Source organism: Monomorium pharaonis, chromosome 1, assembly GCF_013373865.1.
Source record: "Monomorium pharaonis isolate MP-MQ-018 chromosome 1, ASM1337386v2, whole genome shotgun sequence".
Taxonomy (NCBI): domain Eukaryota; kingdom Metazoa; phylum Arthropoda; class Insecta; order Hymenoptera; family Formicidae; genus Monomorium; species Monomorium pharaonis.
Genome location: NC_050467.1, coordinates 1,616,357 through 1,635,323, shown reverse-complemented (window position 1 = coordinate 1,635,323; position 18,967 = coordinate 1,616,357). Strand labels below are relative to the sequence as shown.

Genomic DNA, 18,967 nt, shown 5'->3' with positions numbered 1-18,967 from the left:
AAAATTATTTTAAATTACAATTAATGTGACTTTCTTGTGACTAATTAATATCGTTAGTTAGTAAATTATTGTATTAATTTTTGAACGACAATGGAAAAATACTTGGTCACAATTTATTATTAGAGAGTGATATTAATCTTGATAATCCATTGAGATGAACACGATTCTGCTGTCATTCCCGTTTACGTATTTATCATGGAAGAAACAGTAATCATTGTAGTTGATTATTTAATTCGCACGTTGTGAGGATCAGCTTTTTAACTCGTCGTCTTCGAGAGATTTTTTCTCACTGACTTTTATTCCACGCCCGTTTTAAACTTCCGGAGCCGGTGTTTGCCCAATTGACAGCTGTCTATGTAGATCTCAGATGCTGTCGGACGGCAGCGAAATGGTTTCCTGAATGTGCTCACGTGCTCACGTATGGAACCTTTCGTGATAGACTGTATAACACTAAGTTTCAGAATCATGCCACGCGTGATTTCGCGATTGATAAATATCAAGTACGTCTGCGTATCGCGTGTTGTGTGTCGTAACGCGGTATGGTTCGACTGTCAGTCGTTTTGATAAGAACAGCCACGTTGAAGGGAATGAATTACGTACGTACATTTCCATGCATCGCACACCAACGATGGGACTAATGAGATGAACACTCGTCAGTCCGTATACGATCGTCGTCGGACGTCTCAGCTTTCACGAGGAGGAAAAAAGTGTCGGTCTAATACTTACAATTCGTCAAATGATTATTAAATTAAGTTGATGAGTAAATTATCGGGGAATTTAAAAGTCGTATCGCGTCAGACTCGAAGCTTCCAGTCGAGTCTCGCGGTACCGATGGTAACTTGCCGTCTCTTCTTGGCGTCCGTTGATCTTTTTCGATCTTCCTAGCCAAATTTCGGGATAACGAGTGCCCACAGGATATGGACACGTTATCCACGCCGGCGGTTCGTGATTTTGCTTACAGTGGGATTGAGCACGAGGATGAGGTGTACAGCGTGCGCCAGCTGGCCGCGCGTGACAGCGGTGCCGATTTGGTGAAGGTAGAAAGACCGTTGCCGGCCCTTGTGCCGACCGGTGGTCCTGGTGCGGTGTCGACGACGGACTCGAGTGACGTATCGTTGGACGACGAAGAGGGGAAGTTGGTCATCGACGAGACCAGGAGCGACGATCAACCGTTCACCGTTACCGCGTCGATCTTCCGTTCGGCCGACGGAAAGAGCGACTGCAAGGACGATTTGAGGAAGGACGACGCCTTGCCGAAGCACGCCCAGGAGGAGAAGGCGTTCGTGCAGGCTCTTAAGGAGTCCCTGGAAGAATCGATTAAGGAATCACTGAAGGAGAACGACGACCCGGCACCGGTAGACCGACAGAACTGCCGGCAATCGTTCGCTAAGAAGACACCCTTCATATTCCAGGTATGGTAGTTGAATTTTTCGATATATATATAAGAAGTTGGTTTAATCCTTTAATCTAGAAATGGAATTTTAAGACCTAAAGTTAAAGCAAGTTGCTAGAACTTTGGTTCTTTCACAAGCTTGCAAATAGTTTCGTCGCGACAAACGATTAGATTTGTGAATTTTTAGTTATTATTCTACTATATATTACACAACTTTAAGGCATTTGAAATAACGTATATCGATGATTTTTAAAATCTTCATCTCTGACTATTGTTTATTGAAAATGTTTGTCGGGTCAGTATCACGCTTATCAATGCGTAATCCCATTGCTTATACATGCCCGTTATCGTCTTAGATTGATAAAGTAAAAATAAGTATTTCTTTCTCTTTCTGTCTCCAAGGAGATATCTCATTTTGCCATAAACTATCAGCGTAATGGAAATGTCTTATATCTGTAATTGCTTTACAGAAACGAATCCAAGTTACTTATTAAGTTATTAATTTTAATGATATCGTTAAAATTAAACTTAAAAAAAATTTGATTTAATGTTTTACGTTTTTTTCATTTATCTTTCATTCTATATTATTAAAAAAATTTCTAATAAAAGTATAGAAGAATTTCTAATTATAGAAATTTCAATTATAGAAATAATTGAAAGAAATAATAATTGATAGATATATTTTTTAATCCAATATCTCAATGTGAGAGTCTAGATTGTAATTTCCATCCGTCAATTATACCGTCCGAGTTCCAACTGAAAGTACTACTTAGTTTCCATAACAGTTGCCGATATGGTAAGCTCTGGGATAACTTTGCTCTTATCTTGAGCCGTAATAATCGCATCTTTGGCCTCTTCCCCTCTGGATCGATTATGCAATTTATCTTTGTTTCAGGGTAAACCGACGGTGGTGCGCGAGTCCTCAGACAGTGCCGAACACTGTGATCGTCCACAGTCCGTGACCAGGCATCTGTTCGCGCCCCTCGCGACCGCCGTGCAGCAGCAACAGCAGGAACAGCCGCAGTTATCCTGCCGGCCGCAAACGGCCACTGCGAGCATCTTCGCGCCTCGCACCGAGGACATGAACAAAGGCTTCTTGACTTTTAGCGAGGATCAGCCGGGTCTCACCAGTGCGTATTTTCCCTCCGCGAGGAAGAAAATTGAATTCTTTTCGAAACGAAGGCTAGAAAGGAATCGCAGACCCTCGTCCGCGTTCTTACGAGAAGAAAAGAGACTCAAGGGAGAAAAAAATAGAGAAAGATGACGTATGAGAGTTGAGAATTATTTATCGTTCTTTAACAGAGCACTGTTCCGTGATCCGTAGAAATTTTGTCCGAACAAAGAGATATATATGTGAAGAAATACGCAACGCGTGATAATTATGAATTTTTTATTTTTTTTATCTCGTTTCATTTCTGATCCAATTATGTCAGATTTAATTTGATTTCTCGGAACAACAGTTAGGACTCGAATGGTTTTGTTAATGGAACTGTCTGAACTTTTTTGTCTTCAATTTTTCTCGTGATTTATGAGATTGCTTTCACCTTTCTCTCTAGTCAATGTTTAATCATCCGAAGATAATAATCAATTAGAAGAAGCTCGCCATATTAAATCTAGCGCTCTTCGCTTTTCGCAGTGTTAAAGGACGAGCCGGATGACCTGACACATCTCGCGCCCACGGCCGGTGACGTGTGCGTACCCCTGGGGGACCCTCCCTTCCTATCAGACATGGATCTGGAGTTTGTCTTCGGTAACGACCACTACGGTTGTCCGCTACTGAGTCCGAGCGACACTCTTACGCCAGAGCTACGTTCCGCAGATCTCTCGGGATCCCTCAAGGACACAGATCTGGTGGATGCCGCTACCAGAACCAAGGACACGGTCGACCGTCTGGCCGACAGCGATCCGTTCATGTATGGTGACTCGCCTGGAAGTCCCTGCGGCATCGACCCGAGCGTCGTGTCGTCGTCTCTCTCGAAGTACCGACAGGTGAGTGACAAAAAAGCATTCTATAATATGAACTAAAAATTTATTTGAAATTTCTTTTAAAAAAATGTGATACAATAACGCGTACACATTAACACATAATTATTTTTTCAGAGTCCTGAGCGTAGCGTGGACTCATTGGGTAGTCCTACAGGAGGTAGCGGCGGCGATGGGCTCTCCGAGGACGAGATGCTCATCTTAGGTATCAGCGACAGCATAGGTGATGAAGAATTAGCGCTTAGAGCACCCTATATTCCAATGTCTGATCAGGACGAGGCATTAGATCTGCTTATTAACGATGACATGATCATGTGGGGTTCGTCGCAGTCCGCCGACAAAGGATCTTCGAAGTGGTGAGTGCCCCAGCAGATCTAATAAGTATTATGAAAATTTGCGTTGTGTACAGTAATTACAATGTTAAATAAATTATATACTATGATATAATTATATACTATGATATAAAAATCTTTTTTAATGTATAATATAAGTGTAAAAATGACTCAAAATAAAAAATACGATACTACTTTATTTTTCTATACATCTTGCTGCGTTTCATTTTCATTTTGCTGCTTCTTCTTTGATAGGTTGCTCGACGATCGGGAGCAACGTAATTCCGAATCCAGCCTCGCACAGTTGTTGCGAACCGATCAAGCCGTGTCACGACGATATAACGATCACGGCGGAGGTTTGCTAAATACAATGCAAATATTGGGACAAGCGCCTAGAAAAAGTAAATTTATATTTTTCCCGTTTTATTCATTTATATATTTTTTATATTTGAAGAAATATTAAATATTAAATATAAATTTTATGTTCTGTAATATATCTGTAGAGCATCATATAAATGACACGCGTTTCGTTTCAATCTTACAGACGCAGTCTTCGAGTCTGATCGATGGTCTTCTAATCAGGAACGTCCCAACAAACGCATTCACTCCGGTCTCAATACGGATTCCGAAAATGAGTACAAACGTCTGAAATGCGAGGATTCGTCTTTCGAGCGTATACATCTCGATGATACTTTAGTGACAAAACAGCGACTGTCGACGACGCTTCACAAGAAGTCGCCGTCGAGTCTCGGTAACAGCTGCGGTAGCCAACTTTTGCGTTGTCTCGTTTCGCCGCAGATGTCGGGCATCGCGTCACAAGCGACCTTGTCCGACGATGGCAGCGATCTTCGCGGCGAACGTCATCACGGAGACATTTCGAAGCAACGTACTCGCATCCTCGACGATATCATCGACTTCGTCGAGACGGAAAGTGACCGAGGCGGTGGGGGAGGAGGCGGAGGTGAAAATCGCGGCAGCATCAGTGACGGCCTAGACAGAATCGATGGAACAAGCCGGAAGAGGAATCCTTCCTGCGGCGGCAGCAGCGTGCTAATGAATCTCCTGGTTTCCGGCTGCGATGTGAGTGCGGGATACGTTTGCTTGGTGAAGCCAAAGCCGACGAAAGCAAAGGGAAACGCGTGAGAACGCTTTCGGGAGGAAGCGAGCGTCCGAAGGGCTGCCTCTTTTTGGTCACCGTCTCGTCGATTCTTCTAGAACGAAAATTTGCATGCAACTCGAAACGAAAGTTTTCCATCAACTATATTTGATTTTTGCAAGATTGAGATTATAAATGGAGAGGTGGGGCCAAAGGAGGCGGCGAATGCTAGTTTCTATGGTATCCGATCGCGATGGAAGTTCTTCCTACTTTTTATACGTTCGTTTGTTCCTCGAGCTTGCGTCTGCAAGCTCGAAGACCGTATCTGAGGTTTTAAAAGGAGAAAGAGAGAATGGAGAGTTGCGCTTTCATAAAAAAGACGCAAAATGAGTTTGTTGCGAATTGCGAGTCGAAGAGAAGGAGTCATAGACAAGCGAGCTAGTTTCGCTTAGTCGTTTAATTCTGAGATGCACACCGTTCAATGTTTATCTTAGATAAAAAAGAGAAATATATATAATTAAATATATATAATTAAATATAGTTTAGAAATGACTAACGCTTCTGCTCATATTGAAAATGAATATGAAGACAGTACCATATAATGTGAAAAAGAGACCTATGAGTTTCATTATAATATTTCTAGAATTGTATGCGTGGTTAGATAATTATATATAAGCAGCGTTGCTTTGGAGTGCATTGCAGAATTAAACGAGTTATTTTAAAGCCATGTTATGTACACAAATTGCAAAGTATATGGAATTGTTGACTGAATGTTATGGAAATACATGGAACATCGAATCACCTGATCAGCTGCGTTTCGTTTCCTCCTACCGTTGTCCTTCAATATCCATCGTCATTCTATGATTTACAATTTTACATCAAATCTATCGCTAAGAACATTTCTGGATAGACGTCCAACTGAGATGTGATTTTATTTTATCGAATTACCAATCAAAAGTCTTTTCGTGAAAATTAAAATGCCAGAAATGAAAACAAGAAATTGATATCTGTTTATTCAGAATAAAAATATAAAATAAACGGGACCAGCATACATACATATATGTATGTGTGTATATAAATATATATATATATATATATATATATATATATATATATATATTTCTACTACTTTTAAAATTTTATTTATATCCAGTAATTTTTAATAACGATTTTAATCATATATTTTTTATTTATGCATATACTTATACAATTATTTCATATTAAATAATGAAATAATTTTAAAAGAAATATAATAATCAGATTTTAATGGACAAAGATACGTGGCCGACTATCAAATTTTTTATTTACTTGACAGGAAGTTTTTGCGATCACAGGTTAGCTATCGTCATTTACGATCTGCACAAGGCTTACCTTCGTCTAGATCTCGCGACACGATAGTCACAGTCGCTTTGCTTAGCAATCGTTCATTTACATTTAAACGTTTTTAGAGTCACGCGAATGGCGAGTAATCGTAGTCTTGAAAAGGGCTTCGAGGGCGCTAAAAAGAGATTTATCGCTTAACATGACACTTATCAGCATAATCTCCTTCCCACTCTATCCTTTTTTCCTATCCCACGAAACGCAACAAAGTTTCATTTTCTTCTGTAAAAAAAAAATCTCATTTGTCAAAATTAAGCTTTTAATTAACACTAAGCTTTTTTATGAAGAATTTTATATATATTGCAAACATATTTAGGGTGATTTATATTGCACACATGTGATGATTTATATATGAGAATCAGAATTTTTTACACTTAAATAGGATTATACGAGAATATCGCTACTTTTAAATATTTAAAATAATAAATCTTAAAATAATTCAGTTTTAAATTAGATATCTCTGAAAAAAAAATTGAATTAAAATGCACATTTTAATTCATGCTTAATTATCGAAATTTGTCAAATTGTTTTCACATTTTTTAAAGCATATTCCATATGAAAACGATAATTTGAATAATAGTAATTTCGTTTTTCTTTTTTAAATCTAGGATTCTCTGATGAATTCCCGTAACGTGCCAACTCTATTATCGAGAAACCTGACGACTCCATTATCCGTCAACGTGGACAATCAGATGGTACCGCATTGCGCGAACGTGAATGTTACATCTTTGCCCGACCATCTCAGCCCGGACACTAGAAAGCACTTGATTGGGCCCTTCACTGACGGTGGCGGTGGCAGTAACGGAAATGGGAATGGGAGTACAACTCCGATAATCTCGCCCATGACGTCTGCAATGGCATCCTTCGATACTTTTGACTACGACGGATCCGTGAGCCTGCTCCAAATGGGATCGGATCTACTCGGAGGATTGCTGGATCGAAATCTAGTGTGATCAAGCGCGATATGATCACGCGGACACACCAGAGAATTGATCAGGGAAATTAGAAGCCGGATTTATGTTTTTTTTTCTCTTGTAAGTTTTTCTTACAAAAAAATAATAAGTTTTTCTTTTATTCCCTTTTTATAACATCTAAGTACGGTTACAATATATTTGTAATTTTTCATTGTATAATTAAATTATACAATTAAGCTTTTGATTAATATTAAGCTATTGATTTTTTTTTCGACGTCACACTCGATTTTAGAGTCTGTGCAATATACTAAATGCAGAAGTGAAGAGTGCAGAAAAAGGAATTAGAGTGCGATCGAAGCATTACTCATAGAAAGATTTTATAAGAATCCTGCTTCTAATTTCTGCGTGTAAATAGTCGTTAAATTCCCGGTGATCTTAATAATTCGCTGAGCATCCGAAGAAACGTGATAATAAACGCAGCGCAGTTTACATTAGGTGTTCAAAGAGACGTTCGATTAACGTAAGTGACGCGATTCTTGAGAAGCTTAGGTCCAGATTTAATTGATATTTTTAGACTGTTCTTTTTGTAGCAATTTCTTTAAGTAACAATCGATTCGCGTCACTTCAATTTCGACCGACACCTTTTTTTATATTGCCTTTCGAATCTTGCGAGCGAATGTTGACTAACAATAAGTGTGTCATTAGGTTTCCATAAATTAGTACCAGGGAATTAATCTGTGTATTCTGACGAACTGCGTAACGAATTAAGTATGGCAGGATGAAGTTTTGTGTAAAAAAAGCGAACCATATCTTTTAGTCGAGTCAATCAAAGGCTGTACCATTTTTTTCTGATAAAAAGAATTTTGTGAAATTTTTATGCATGTACAGATTTCATCTTTCCCATTATGTGCTTTAGAAACATCACACGTATCGTAATTATTTTAATTACATTAAAATGTTGATAAAATTGTTTAAAGAAATGCATGTATAAAAAAATTCTTAGATTCGTAAGTTAGATTTAATATCGTAAAAAATTATTTTCTATTGCGTATAGAATTTGTGATTTTTATTATAAAAAACTTTCTATGCTCATTATATTGTTTTTATAATACAATATTTGCCGTAAGAGTACAATAAGTATAAAAAAACGTACATAATTATCAAGTAAAATGCGATAAGATATATAATAATAATAATAATAAGGATGGAACTGTAATATGTTCAAAAATTTATAATCATCCGGAATGAAACAATCTCGAGAAATTTAAAAGGGGAAAATAAAGTAAACTATTGTTTAAACGTGTTTAGTAATGAAGAAAATGTTATAGCCTTTCAGCCCTTGGCTCGATCTATGTTTTCTAGAAGTTGTATATAAACGAGTGCATTTATACGCATTGGCGTGCAAATTTTGCGCACATACGTATATATTGACTAATTAAATAGGGAATTTAACAAACGAAAGAAGAAATGTTAAGTTGAGAGCAATGATGAATATCGAGTTTGAAAAAATAATCAGTGATTATTCCATCGTTTTGAAAGATAGTAGTAACTAAATAAAAAAGAAAAGAATGAATGATAATAGCAGAAAATGAAAAGTATCTCTGCAATATCTTTTTTTATACATGCAATTTAGTTTCCATATTCCTTTAAACGTTTTCCTTTCCTGGGTGCGATCTATTTGACACTACGAATGCTTCGAAACATTTAATTGACCAATAAAAATAGAAAATTTCGTATTGATCAATCAAAAAATACTTACAAACATTTCTAGCGTCAAATAGCTACTCCATATCTTCAGAATGAAATGAAATAATGGAGCAATAGAGTTATCGATTATTATTTCTCATTTCGATTTTTAAAATTGATAGAGGCTGACAAATCACTGCGTGTTGGCTTCGTTCTCGTCAATATATATCAAATTAAGAAACCACAACACCAATTGTATGTTGTTGATTAGCTTTACTAATTGTTATTACTATTATGATCATTTCTACTAAACTTTAACCTTGATTCATTTGTTACTGCTGCACTATGATAATCCGTTATAATGTAACATCATATAATTAGCATTTTGTTTTTTACTGCAATTATTATTGCAGTTGCTATTGTCATACAAATTCAGACGTATGTTTTTTTATCATAATTTTATTATTTTAATACAATATTACTTTTAATTAAATATATTACAATAGTGTTGAATTAATTATTAATAGATAATTAATGATATGATGTGGATAGGATACAAAAAAGGATAACCAATTATTTAGAAATAAATAATATTTCTAAAATTGCATTACATATTTTTTCACTTTTCACCAATAACAATTCTAAAAATTTAGAATATATAAATTCTGAGTTTTAATTAAATACATTTAAAATTTTAGCAAAGTTTTCTTAACATTTTTTAATTTATATTATCATTAATTAAAGTTGATAAATTATCGACAGTATATAATTATCGGTCGCGTTACTTTAAATTAAAAATTTAAACTCGAAAATTTATAAAGTAAAAAAAATATTTATTTGTAATAATTATAATCCTGTACAGCAAAATATATATCTAAAACTGTCAATTTTACTTAACTTTTATTTTATTTAAGTTGCTTCATGTTTATTTTGAGATATATTTCGTAATCAATAAGATAATTTACAACATATCTTAAGATAAACTTCAGACTATCTTAACTATAAAAATTAAAGCTAAGATTAAAAATCAAATATCACATTTGAAATAAAATTGATTTTTTAGTATCGAGATATCTCAAAAACATTTAAAAAATTGATAGTGCTATGCAACAGATATCCCGATATAGATATTTTCAAGTAAAATATATCTTTGTGATATGTTTTGCTGTGTGGGATGTTTATAATAAAGATGCTTTACTTAATAAATGCCACAAATGTAAACAACAAAAATGATGTAAATCTAATAAGTGAATAATCTTAACTCGGAAATAAAAAAAAATGAAACTTTAGCATGACAAAACACTGACTTTATTTACTTTATTTAATATAGTATTTCTAATAGTGTTATAAAATTTCCATATCTTTTACAATATTTCAATCATTTATGTCGTTACAACATATTGTGTATCGGATATTACCCCTTACGTTTTTTTACAATTTTTTTCAAAGCGCGAGTCTATTTTCAATGAGTCAGAACAATTCTGATGCAACATGCCAGCGATATGATACACAACGAAGCCAATAATGCGGCTTTACGGAAATGCGTCATCGAGGGATCGAGGGGGAAAGATGCGTAAACCGTATACAGGCATTTCTCTAAGAAAAAGAGAGAGATTCTCAAACCAAAGGACGTCGGTACCACCGAGATCCCAATAATTAACAACTCGCATATCTGCTTTGACAATAGTGTCCCTATTCTTATCGTCAACGTACCGTCAATAAAATCGATCGTACGTTTCGCCTTTTTCAAATTTACAATGCGGCGCGGGAAGGGAATCGCAGGGGTGTTGAGAACCCCTGGACGCGGAGTGACGCATGAAGTTATCCGCATCGAGCGACGGACGAATTCTCGACGGTGATTGGCGTGCGGATCCTCACGCTCGGCCAATCGCGGCGCAACACGTTCCAGGTATCTCTACCCTCTAGCAACCGAGCGTCGGTCTGTTGCGTCAGGTTTCCTCAGTTTACTCGCGTCCGTCAGGTTGTATGGTTGTTTGGGTTCTTTCGTGCTCGTTTCGCACGACGAGTTGTTGCCCGGGCGGGATTCGGATTACCACGGAGGATCGAAAACACGGCGGTGGAATCGTCGTAACGTAGTTATAGCACGAGAGCTTACCTCGAGAAAGTAGGACGCTCGACGCGTCACATCGCATGGCGGATTATGAGCTCCGTGAAGAGTGTCATCATCACCCTGCCTAAGGGAGTGCCGAAGGCGGTCCCGCGGAACGAGCCGTCGCGCAGCGCATTGTCCAAATTGAATTTCACGACGTCGATCCTGGTAGACAAAGTGAAGATGGAGGGCAGGAAGGTCGATCAGCAGCAGCAACAGCAACAGCAACAGGAGGAGATGCACGACGGCGGCGTCGACGTCGCGGCGCTCCTCGAGCCTGTGGTGCGCGGGAAGAAACGTCGCCTGGATCATCTGTCGTGGGAGGAGAAGCTACAGAGAAAGTAAGCGAGAGAATCAGAATCGTCATTTTTATCTATTTTTTTTTTTACTTGAAAAAGAGAACAGGAAAGAAAAAGGAAAAATGTATTTTTATAATTTAAATGATTCAAGCGCATGCGTGCCCGCACTTGCCTCTACGTTTTGTTTAATAATTTCTGCTGTTGTATATATTTTTTTAATTTCTATATATTTTTTTTAATTCTGCCAATAATTATTCAGTTGTTAAGGTAACACACTTAGCAAACACGGTCCGTTGTATTGATTTATTAATTTCGTCGAATCTGAAAGACGCAGAATTTCTGTTTTCGAAGATTCGTCTTATATAATAAAATGACAGCTGATAAATTGTATTTGTCTGGTTACATCATTAACGTATCAGTTTAACTTACGATAAACATTCTTTTTTTTTCGAAAGCCTGATGGTTTAACGTTCAACATCGTCAGTTTGCAGATAAGTTATCTCGCTTATCGGCAAGCTGATAATCTCAAAAACAGACGAAAGTTTTTTCCTCGACTAATTTGTTCTTGGAATCGAGAGATATTGTAAAAGTAATATTTATGTAAAGCCGGTATTGTGCGAGTTGCACCAGGAATAATGTTCCCGCGAACATGCATGCATAATAAACGCGACTATCTGCTTGTCATGCGTCACAATTCGTTTCCATTGACGTGAACGCGATTACATGATAATTGCTACGTGCGTGTGTCCGTTTGATATCCCGTCTGGAAATAATGAAATAATGCAATATAATCTGCCGGCAATAGTTGTGTTATCATTTCCCTTATCATTAATTAATAATTAACCGTAAAAAAATACTGACGGTGAAACAAACAGGAAATGTTGCGTCATACATCGGAAAACAAAATTGATTTTCAACGCAAAGAAAAGTATACAGTTTTATCCAAATTTTATTTTGCGAATAATAAAGGAAGAAGAGTTCAATTTTTTCATCTTTGAAATTTTTAATTTTGTGCCGTGTAATTTTGTAGAAACAATTCGTCTTCTGTTCTTCGTTGCGAGATAAAATTGATTTTCAACGCAAAGAAAAGTATAAATTTTATTTTGAGAATAATAAAGGAAGAAAAGTTCAATTTTAAAATTCATCCGTTTTAACTGAATGATAATTTTCCTCGTCGTCTGGTAGGAAACTGAAGAATCGAGTGGCCGCCCAGACCTCGCGGGACCGCAAGAAGGCCAGATTAGACGAACTCGAGGAGACGGTGAGGATGCAAAAGGAAAGGAACGAGTTACTCACACAGGATTGTACGATGCTGAGGTCACAGAATGACCTACTGAAGTCACAGAACGAATGGCTGCTAAACGAGAACAAGAGGCTCAGGGACGAGAGGGACGCAGTGAGGAACACGCTCACGGATCAGCAACAGCAACCGATCTGCTCCGCCTGTCGAGCCCGTGTCGACGGTGCTGTACCTTCGCTGGGATCTGCAGTATCCCCCAATAACCCTCTGCCGCAGGGTGGGACAGCACAGTCGGCATCGCGCCCGACGCGGACGCCCGAAGTAACCGTACTGCTGAACTTTCTGACCTACTTCCTCTTGACGAACTGTTTAGCGCTTTCCAAAGTGACGACGCCGAGCGACTCGAAGAGCTGGCGGAGAGCCTCCTACGAGAAGTTGGCACAGAGATTGAGGCAAACCCTCATAGATCAAATGAACAAGTGAGTCTCGATAGTTGATGTATAATTGCACCTCCTCACGTTTTGTCGCATTTTTGTCTCACACTTTTCTGATTGTATCTTATATTATAGCGAATCGTCCATAAACGGTGACCGCTTACTTCTAATTCTAACATGTGAAGCGATATAATTTTCTTTTTGAAAAATTACACATTGCTCTCTTTTACACTTTTCTATTTTTTATTTTTCTTCTCTAAAGGAAAACTGCATGCTTCCGTGTAATAATTTAAACGTAGCGCAGAGATGGATGAAACATTCCGAAGTGGAACGGAGTTCGTTAATGCCATTGCAAATTCTAGTAATGCGAATGCAGGTTTTGATCTCCGGAGAAAGTCCGAACGTTTCATTCATTTTTTCTGCAATCGCGCGTCCCTCATGATTCAGTCGTTCCCCCTTAATGACCTGCCGATCGTTCTTCACTCTGCAGGTGTCCGTCAACGAAGCTCCCGTTAAAAAATCTGACCGTCCAGAAACATTGGTGGGGCAGACATCAGAAAATGTGGAAACCAATAGAACCGGTGGAAGCGTAGATGACAGCGTATCATCCATCGTAGATTCACGAAGTACGTCCAATTGGCTGCTCGCGGACGTCTGCGACACAAGCAGCGTGACGTCGATCAAGACCGAGGCTGAGATCAAACGGGAATCCGAGATAACGTCGGACCTCGACACTCTCTACGGCACATACGACGAGACCACCAATTCCATCACGATCGTGTACGCGGGCGAGGAGAACGATGGCTGCGTCGGTATTCAAGAGTGCGTGCAGGAGGTAGTCAGTACTACTGAAAACGGCAACAGTGTCAGCCAGGTCGCGAACGACGCCACTGCGCATCTTACCGTTCCCTCTTCAGGCATTCATCTGTGCTACCCGACGAAGTTCTCACCGGCGTACACCAATTCCATGTCACCCGCGATGAGCGACGTGGACAGCTGCGGCGTCCCTTCGACGAAACTGCTGGACTGCGCGAGCTCGTCGGATGGTGGATACGAGTCGCACGATTCCCCGCAATCACACATGTCGGATGCCTTCTTCGACCTCGACAGTTTCAACGAGCTGTTTCCCACGTTGGGCTGACAATTTCAGATAAGGCGCGCCGCCGAGGCGAACGCCAAATCGATGCTAAATCGTTACGTCTGTGATACGGGGAATTTCAGTAACAGTAAGATAGAAAGGAGAAAGGAGAGGGAGATTCGGTTTTAAAAGATATCGCTGTAATTCGCCGAGTAATCTATTGTTCATTTGATATTCAGTGAAAACTTGCAAGATTTTACTCTCGACATTTTTTAAAATAGAGCAGTTTAGCTTCGAACATTCTGAACGAAATGGATGATTTTTTTAGACGAATGGCTCGTTGCAAATTATGTAAATATTTTGTAATAAAGATATGTACTTAAGTTCATACTCAGCATGTGCATAATAACGCCTGTATAATAAAATTTTTTTATTCTTTAAGTGATAACTGTGGAAAGACGCAGAGATTAAACTAATTGCAGAAATTTAATGCAAGTTATTTTAAAATGACCTATGAAAAAATATTTTCCTCTCTTCTTTCTGTTTTGTCATGAATGTTAATAGCTTTACACAGCACAAGTAATGGCACAACACATATTGTCACATATTGTTTAACTACAAGTTGATATTAATAGTTAATAAAACTATTAGATTAACTATTGGTTGATATAAAGCAAAATTTCTTACAAAATTAATAATGCATCAAGGCCGGTACGTTAGTTATAAGTATATATTTTTGTATGTATCTCTAAGATATAAATTTTCCTTAATTTATTCATCGTAAGATGTGTAAATAGTTTTCCGAGATAGTTACGATCAACAAATTTTTTTACACATACACCTACACAGACGCCTATTTGAGAAATTTATTAATAAGATATACATGTCTATACATGTTATATTTTTTTCGTTTCTGCTATGTAATAGAAATAAATCGATCTCAAAAATTACTAATGGCATATCTTTCCTTTTACAACTTTGTGCGCTACATCGTTTGTACATAGTGACGCGGATTCGGTCTATGTATTTTAATTTTCTCGATTATTTTATTCTAGGCAATATACAAATTGATATAGGCATACGTGAACTTGTGGTAATGTTTAATTGATTATTATATTAATGCTATTTAAATATTTTTATAAATATACGAAATGTTTTTCTAAAACGCACGGGAAGAGCTTTCATTAGGGACATATTTGGTAAAGATACGGTTGTACAAATAGTACTAAATATTATTGATACAAATAATTAACGTTTAGCTACCGTATAGCACCTTTTCGTTAATTCTTAAATCCGACATGACAAACTCAAGCTGAACAGTTTGAGAAATCGCATGTAACTTACCGCGTAAAATTAAATGGAGTTTATGATTTAGTGTTTTGTTAATCTATTAATTTTTACAAGACTTTGAATTTTTCATAAAAAATAACAATCAGGATAATAGATTCTTCGATTCCTTTAATCTGTAAAATCAAAATCCTATTCGCGGTATTCATTTTACATGCGTAATTAGTCCATTAGTCAATATTTATTTCAAAAATGGAAATTCTAAAAGGCTACTTTAGGCAATGTAAGTTCTCGTCTCGCACTTTATAGATCAAAGCAAGTTCATACGTATTTCGTCAAAAGTAATAAAACATTGCAGAGAGAAATAACCTCTCGTTTCGCTATATTACATAAAAAGTAATTCCAAATTATTTAACCGAAGAGCTTATCGAAGCAGCCATGGCAGTAAGGTTTATCATTTTGTTCCTTGAACGTGCCCTTGTTCAATTGTTTTAGGCAAAACGCGCACACGAAGTGCTCGGGATGGAATTTACGGAACATCGCCGTTATGCAGCGACCTGCGAACAGCAAAATGCAAAAAAAGACGTATTAACATCGTATCATTGAAAATTTTTAATTTCTAAAATCTGGTCTTACCAGTAATGGGCTTGTGACATCCTGCACACAAAGAGCCTCTCTTGGCGTGATAGTGTGTCTCGCAATACGGTAATCCCTCATGATCAAAGAAGGAGCCGCCCTGAAACTTCTGTCTGCAATCCTGCAAAATAAAAAAATAGATATGTTTGAAAACGTCATAGAAGAAATTTGATAAACGAGAAAATAATTTCAATAAAGTTGCAAAACTATGTAAACTCTGTTTGGAAAATTCGATATACCAGTTACAAGATAAATATACCTATATTTATAAAAGAAACATCGGAAAAATATATGAAATTTTGCACAAGTGTGCTGGATGTTTTTAATAAAACACACATGTATCAATAATATACATCATAATATGAAAAAATTATCAATACTATAATATGACAAAATAAAAATGATAACTCTCGAAAGAAAAATATTGTTTACGTATATTTAAAAAAAGAACAAATTTACGATAACTTAAAACATCCTGTACACATTATTTTCTATAGTTTCTATATATTATTATTCATCTTGACCTCATCTCAAATAAAATAAGGATTAAATAATCCTTATTGAATTTAATAAAACCACTATAGACATCGTACGACGTTTTGTCTTTGTATCAACAGATTAAAAAATGTATAATATTATCAGATGAATCAAATTTTTGATTGAATGTATTTGCCTAAGTTGCTTCAATTAGTTCTTTGATGATAAAAGCAATTATATCTATATTCATATAACATATTTAATTATTTAGAAAGTTTTTCAGAGAGATAAAACATTTTGATCGAGTGCAATTAATAATGTTATTTTCGCCAAGACGAATTTTTAATGTCAATTTGATTCATGTGCTATTACTATACAATCTATGGAATGAAAACATCCATCTGTGACGACGGCATTGCCGTCCATAGCATTCAGCTTGGCTCTTCCCCGCGTCTGTTGCCACGAGACGCGCATCTCCGAGTCGCTGTGTATGTAGATGAGCCAGTCGACTCTCAGTGTCGTGTGTGTATTTTTGTTTTGGGGGTTGTTTTCTTTTTTTGGGGGGAAAGGGTGGAGTGAGGGAGGAAATGTTTATTTCTTTACTTCTCATAAACAGTACTAATAGTAGTATTTGCGTGACTCGACAAAATTCCTCTTCATTGTCAAGAGCTCGGCACAATGTCAAGGCGCGAGCTTGAAAACGAAAGCAGCTAGCTCATACTTGTGTTTGCCGAAAGTATGCCCTGTGAGATGCGAGATATGTTGTGTCCATGTGATAGTGTACGTGTTTACAATGTGTCTGTGTGTGTTTTGCGATGCGGAACTGAGACGACGGTGGCTCGCAGCCGGCGTTTCTCTGCTCTCGGTCGTCCTCTCAGCGTCAAGCTAAATCACCTGTCGGGGAAATCAGAGGGGTAGGCTCCGCATTCTTAGAGCCTAAGGGCATACAGGGGGCAACATATCGTGCGGGGGTAAACTGGGCGATAGTGACAAAGAAAATTCAACGTGAGGAATTGGCGCGACGACGCGAGGCGGTGGGATCGAGCGGCGTCCTTACGCCTCTTGCTCTTCCTCTTCCTCGTCGTCGTCTACCCCGACGCACTTGGGGCACACCGGCTGTCCCTCCATCGCGTAGAAGGACTTTCCGGAGACTGGTTTCTTGCAATCCTGTAATTGTCATTAAAATTTAATGTGTCTGAATGTATGTTTCTCGTGACGTTTTCTCCGCAATTTTTCCGGGATTTTTAAGCGCACATGAAGAAAATGGGGATGATCTCATAAAGTTTACGCTGAAAATAAAATTCAGTGATGAGACAGACGAGTTTTGCGAGCATGATACCCACCCTGCAGACGAAGCAATCCGGATGCCACTGACTGTTAAGCGCAGATATATAATTTTCCATGATAGCGCGGTTGCAACCGCCGCACTTGGGCGCGAACATATCGAAGTAGTCCTCGCGGCAATAGGGCTTGCCGTCCCGCTCGTGGAAGCCCTCCTCGCCGAATTGCTTGCCGCACTGGGCGCAGAAGAAGTGCTCGGTGTGCCAAGTCTTCTCCAAGGCGGTCACGCATTTCTGGAAGAAAAAAATTTCTTTCGTATCCGCGAGCGAGCTTACGCGATGAAACATTTAGAGAGGCATTCAGGAGAAGAGTATAAATTGACATACTCAGCGATGATATTAACTGAAAAAGAACTCTATTATAAATTATAATTCAAAGTTTGTTACTAACTATAAATGTTCTTAATTTGTTTCAGAAAGTTCGGACGTACCATAACTGCCAAGGAATAAAAATTTCAAGGGGGGAAGGAGGATTTATACCGGAACTTTTTTTATTTGCTCTCTACGAGATACTTTTTATCTTGGTTGCATCTAAAGAATCCACGAGACTTATACTCTTTCTCTCAAACGCCCCGAGAACAATCCCGCGATCCTTACGTCGAGAATGGGCCCGTTGCAGTAAGCGCAACGGGGCGAGAACAAGTTATGATAGTCTGTCTCGCAGTAGGGGTGGCCCTCCCTCTCGAAGAAGTTCCGCGTGCCCAACTCCTGATTGCAATGAGTGCATGTGAAGTGTTCCGGATGCCACGTCTTGCCCAAGGCAGTTATCACCTGTGCAGCAAAAACGTTATCAAGTCAAGGGAGAAATCCAGTTGGCGGATATCAGAAGTCAGCTTCAGGAATCGTGATGCGATCGCGACGGCTACCTGTCCCACGATCGGCTTCTCGCAGGCGTTGCAGCATCCCTTCTGGGTTGTGTTGACACCTTGGCGGCTCATGTCGGCCTGGAGATTGCCAAGCATAGAATCCAACTGGTTCTGTTTGAGATGTTGGCTCTCTCCCGGCTGGTAGAGATGTGTCGCGTGAGTCTCGGTAATGTGGACGCGGGTGTGGGTGGCCTCGCTGGGCAAAGGGCTGTGCGAACTCTTCGTAGCCTTGTTAGGCTTCGCGTACGGGGAGTCGGTTACCGTCTGATGCTGATGCGTGCCGCTATTAATCTGCAAAGACACGCGGATCGTAGGTAGGGTCGTGCGCGTAAAAATCCGGGTGACAACTTTCCCTGTCCAAGATATCGAGACTAAATCTGAAGTGCGATACTTCTCGATCTCGATCTCGTGGTTGA

The 18,967-nt window shown here is 38.5% G+C and overlaps 3 protein-coding genes across 11 annotated transcripts in view; 2 read left to right on the top strand and 1 right to left on the bottom strand.

The window, feature by feature from the left end:
- Nucleotides 1–9,391, top strand: part of LOC105835939 (protein similar) — a 39,846-nt gene extending 30,455 nt beyond the window's left edge. For both annotated transcript variants that reach the window (XM_012679612.3, XM_012679610.3), the window contains exons 8-14: nucleotides 962–1,412; nucleotides 2,289–2,523; nucleotides 3,030–3,382; nucleotides 3,494–3,732; nucleotides 3,964–4,109; nucleotides 4,253–4,788; nucleotides 6,793–9,391. In XM_012679612.3, the coding sequence (XP_012535066.1) occupies nucleotides 962–1,412; nucleotides 2,289–2,523; nucleotides 3,030–3,382; nucleotides 3,494–3,732; nucleotides 3,964–4,109; nucleotides 4,253–4,788; nucleotides 6,793–7,137 (2,305 nt within the window). In that variant the 3' untranslated portion in view covers nucleotides 7,138–9,391. The remainder of the gene's footprint in view (nucleotides 1–961; nucleotides 1,413–2,288; nucleotides 2,524–3,029; nucleotides 3,383–3,493; nucleotides 3,733–3,963; nucleotides 4,110–4,252; nucleotides 4,789–6,792) is intronic.
- Nucleotides 9,392–10,193: 802 nt separating this feature from the next.
- On the top strand, nucleotides 10,194–13,595 carry LOC105835938 (X-box-binding protein 1). Its single transcript, XM_028192314.2, has 3 exons — nucleotides 10,194–11,235; nucleotides 12,379–12,912; nucleotides 13,358–13,595. Exons 1-3 carry the CDS (start codon nucleotides 10,946–10,948, stop codon nucleotides 13,458–13,460), a joined length of 927 nt encoding a protein of 308 aa, XP_028048115.1. The 5' UTR covers nucleotides 10,194–10,945; the 3' UTR covers nucleotides 13,461–13,595.
- Nucleotides 13,596–14,386: 791 nt separating this feature from the next.
- The window catches only part of LOC105835936 (leupaxin), a 27,076-nt gene continuing 22,495 nt past the window's right edge, over nucleotides 14,387–18,967 (bottom strand). For 6 of the 8 annotated variants that reach the window (XM_012679607.3, XM_012679604.3, XM_012679603.3 and 3 more), the window contains 5 exons: nucleotides 18,552–18,842; nucleotides 18,283–18,456; nucleotides 17,689–17,919; nucleotides 15,869–15,989; nucleotides 15,644–15,789 (listed from right to left, as the gene is read on the bottom strand). In XM_012679607.3, coding sequence (XP_012535061.1) covers nucleotides 15,644–15,789; nucleotides 15,869–15,989; nucleotides 17,689–17,919; nucleotides 18,283–18,456; nucleotides 18,552–18,842 — 963 coding nt within the window. Of the gene's footprint in view, nucleotides 15,790–15,868; nucleotides 15,990–16,874; nucleotides 17,513–17,688; nucleotides 17,920–18,282; nucleotides 18,457–18,551; nucleotides 18,843–18,967 lie in introns of those variants that run through there. The other 2 variants (XM_012679601.3, XM_012679608.3) reach the window with 2 other exon arrangements.